This window comes from Colius striatus, chromosome 12, assembly GCF_028858725.1.
Source record: "Colius striatus isolate bColStr4 chromosome 12, bColStr4.1.hap1, whole genome shotgun sequence".
In the NCBI taxonomy this organism is placed as follows: Eukaryota; Metazoa; Chordata; class Aves; order Coliiformes; family Coliidae; genus Colius; species Colius striatus.
In genome coordinates, this window is record NC_084770.1 from 2,692,388 (window position 1) to 2,695,495 (window position 3,108).

General features: G+C 62.0%; 1 protein-coding gene across 1 annotated transcript; it reads left to right on the top strand.

Annotated features, from left to right (window-relative positions):
• Positions 1 to 1,564: 1,564 nt before the first annotated feature.
• LOC133626459 (transcription cofactor HES-6-like) lies at positions 1,565 to 2,767 on the top strand. The gene is made up of 4 exons (XM_062005965.1): positions 1,565 to 1,675; positions 1,751 to 1,837; positions 1,919 to 2,000; positions 2,090 to 2,767. The coding sequence occupies exons 1-4, from the start codon at positions 1,595 to 1,597 to the stop codon at positions 2,527 to 2,529; spliced, it is 690 nt and encodes a 229-aa protein (XP_061861949.1). The 5' UTR covers positions 1,565 to 1,594; the 3' UTR covers positions 2,530 to 2,767.
• The last annotated feature ends 341 nt before the right edge of the window (positions 2,768 to 3,108 follow it).

The window sequence follows — 3,108 nt, forward strand, 5'->3', positions numbered from 1 at the left end:
ATGAAATAGAAGCATCATTCTGAAAATAAAGGTTCCCTCCCATTGTGATACAAAAAGCTGAGGTCTCCAGCCAGGGTATCCCATCTGCTGGCTTTATCTCTGATGCACTCCTCTGCCACAGTCATGAGAAGACAGTGCTGAACGTCTCTGCCCCAGTTTGCTCTTTTCTCAGACGTGGATTAGCATATTGCAGCCACGGATGTTTATTTAGTACTTTGAAGATGAAAAGCAGCATTAAGTAAAATAGTGGGGCTGATCAAAAGCTACCCTGGCTTTTCTCAGAGCACATGCCATTACCCGCTGGACCACGGGAGACAAGTCAGACACCAACCTACGGATGTGGATCAGTAAAAAGTAACAGAGCCAGGGAAAACCTCAGCACCGCCAAAACCCTGGACGAGTTCCTTTGTGACCTACTCTGTGTGATCCTGCTCTGGCAGGGGTGTTGGACTAGATGATCTTTTGATTCTGTGATTTTGTGAACAGTGAAACAAGCCAGGAGAGTGTCAGAGCAGGAGAGGAGCCATGCTGGCCGTGTACAGGCGGCAGGCGTGCGGCTCCTCACTAGCAATGCCGATCCAAGCGAGAGATGTGCCTCCTGTTTCCTCAGGCGGTAAAAATATGACATGTATTAGCCAGGAGAGTAAAAGGGGGGAAACAAAGGAGTGCAAGCAAACACCTGTCGCTCTCCTTGGGGACGAGCCCTAATGCTTTTATTTGCCTCAGTGTGCTGCGGGAACTGCAGCTGCCAACTGTCATCAGCATCAAGTTACCCGCACAAAGCTGGCCTGCCCGGCTCTTTCAGCCAGAGGAGGCGGGGGGAGCCTCTGGGGCAGCACCCCGTGGCCACGGAAGGGCAAGCAGTCCCCTGGCCTGGGGAAGGGCTGCAAGGCCGCGTCCCGGAGAAGGGCCTCAAGCAAGCGCACTGGCTGGCCTGGGCACGCACCCAAACCTCACCCAGTCACTGCACAGCGCTACTGTGAAAGGCTCCCCATCCATTTGAACGGGCACGGGACACAAAGTCAGGCCCACGCTGGTCAGACTGACTCAGCCTCCTCCTGAGGGCTGGAATCGGCCCCTTTCTCAGCCAGGTCGTCGGTGATGCCTGGCTGTGGCCCGTACAGCGACCGCCGAGCACAGGGACACCCAACCCGCGCACACAGGCTTCGAACCCGTGAATGGAGGAGGAGGGCTGTGGTGTGCGGTGACGGACAGGGCGCAGCGTGCGCGGCCCCTCCGCAGCCCCCGCCGGGCCCCGACCCGCCCCGGGCGGCGCACAGCGCACGGGCGCGCGCACGGCGGCGGCGGCACCCCCCCGCGCGAGACAAAGCGCCCGCGCGCCATTGGCCCGTTCGGCCAACGCTGCTGCGGCTGCCCGCGCGGCGCGGCCAATGGGCTCATTGACATGCAAATGGGCGGGTATAAGTGCGGCGGCGCGGCCAATGGGCTCATTGACATGCAAATGGACGGGTATAAGTGCGGCGGCGCGGCCAATGGGCTCATTGACATGCAAATGAGCGGGTATAAGTGCGGCGGCGCGGGGCGGGGAGCGGCGCGGCCGGAGCGGAGTGGCGAGGGTCCGCCGCGCCGCGTCATGGCGCCCTCGGTCCGGCCCGGCAGGGGCCGCCTGCCGCGGGGGGACGAGCGCTGCGCCGAGGCCAGGCCTGACAGGAGGGTGAGCGGCCGGAGGCAGGGCGGGCGGCGCGGTGGGGGAGCCGGGCGGGCGCTGACGGCGCTCTCGTCCCCGCAGGCGAGAAAGCCGCTGGTGGAGAAGAAGCGCCGGGCGCGGATCAACGAGAGCCTGCAGGAGCTGCGGCTGCTGCTGGCCGACAGCGAGGTGAGGCGGAGGGGCGAGGGGCGGGACGGGCCGAGCGACGGGGGCCCGGGGCCGCGCTGACGGCTGCGGCGCGCGGGTCAGTTTCAGGCCAAGCTGGAGAACGCGGAGGTGCTGGAGCTGACGGTGCAGCGGGTGCAGAGCGTGCTGGAGCGCCGCTCCCTCGGTGAGGCCCGGCGCAGAGGGGAGGCGGGGGGGCCCGGCCCGGCCCGCGCCTCACCCCCGTTCTCTCTCTCTCTCTCTCCCGCGGCGCAGAGGGAGGGCGGCTGCACCGCGAGGCCAGCGAGCGCTTCGCCGCCGGCTACATCCAGTGCATGCACGAGGTGCACACCTTCGTCTCCAGCTGCCCTGGCATCGACGCCACCACGGCCGCCGAGCTGCTGAACCACCTGCTGGAGTCCATGCCCCTCAACGAGGGTGGCGTCCCGGACTTGCTCGCGGATGCTTTGGCAGATGCAGCCCTTGGCCCCGGGCCTGGGGACGAGGCACTGGCCCCGACAGCTGAGGCGTCCCTGGGCCTGGCCCTCCTGGCCTCAGTGCCCTCACCCTCTCCCCCCAGCGAAGAAGAGACCTGTTCTGACTCGGACGAGACAGAGGCCGAGCTGGGCCAGACTGCCCCTGTGGGACTGGATGTTTCCCGGACACGCAGCCAGCCTGCAGCTGGCTTACCCAAATCCATGTGGAGACCTTGGTAACAGAGGAACACACAGGAGCCAACGCAGACCTACCTTTCTGGGAGAGCAGCCATGCCCCTGTGGCCCAGGGAGCAGCCCAGGGGAGCACCAGTGTGTGAGAGGGGGTAACGCTGCAGTTTGGGGCTGCAGCGGTGGCGCTCTCCGTCAGGCCCTGACAGGGTAATAGCCAAGCGCATTAACATTTCATTGTGTGGGGGTGTGTGGCATTTTGTAACTTTAAGGGTTGTTTTTATAAGACATGGGGAAGGGACTGGGGGGGGTGGGTGGGAAGGAGTTGAGTTTTAGTAGCAAAGATCTTTGGCCATACAGCAGTTATTTCATAACCCTGTCTCTTGGCCCTTAAAAGTGGCCCAAATATCACTACCTTTTCCTTCTAAGGAAAGAGCCTTGTGCTTTTTAAATCATGATGGGTTAACTCCATGAGAAGCTCAAGTTAAGTCTGCATGCACAGTTTTAGGTGTTCTAGTGATAGCAAAGATCCCTGAAAGGGGTTGGTGGGGTTAGAGCATCCTTACTCAGTAACAGTCTAGAGTCTCACCTTCAGTGAAGGCAAGCTAGAAATTTGGTGAACTAGGCAAA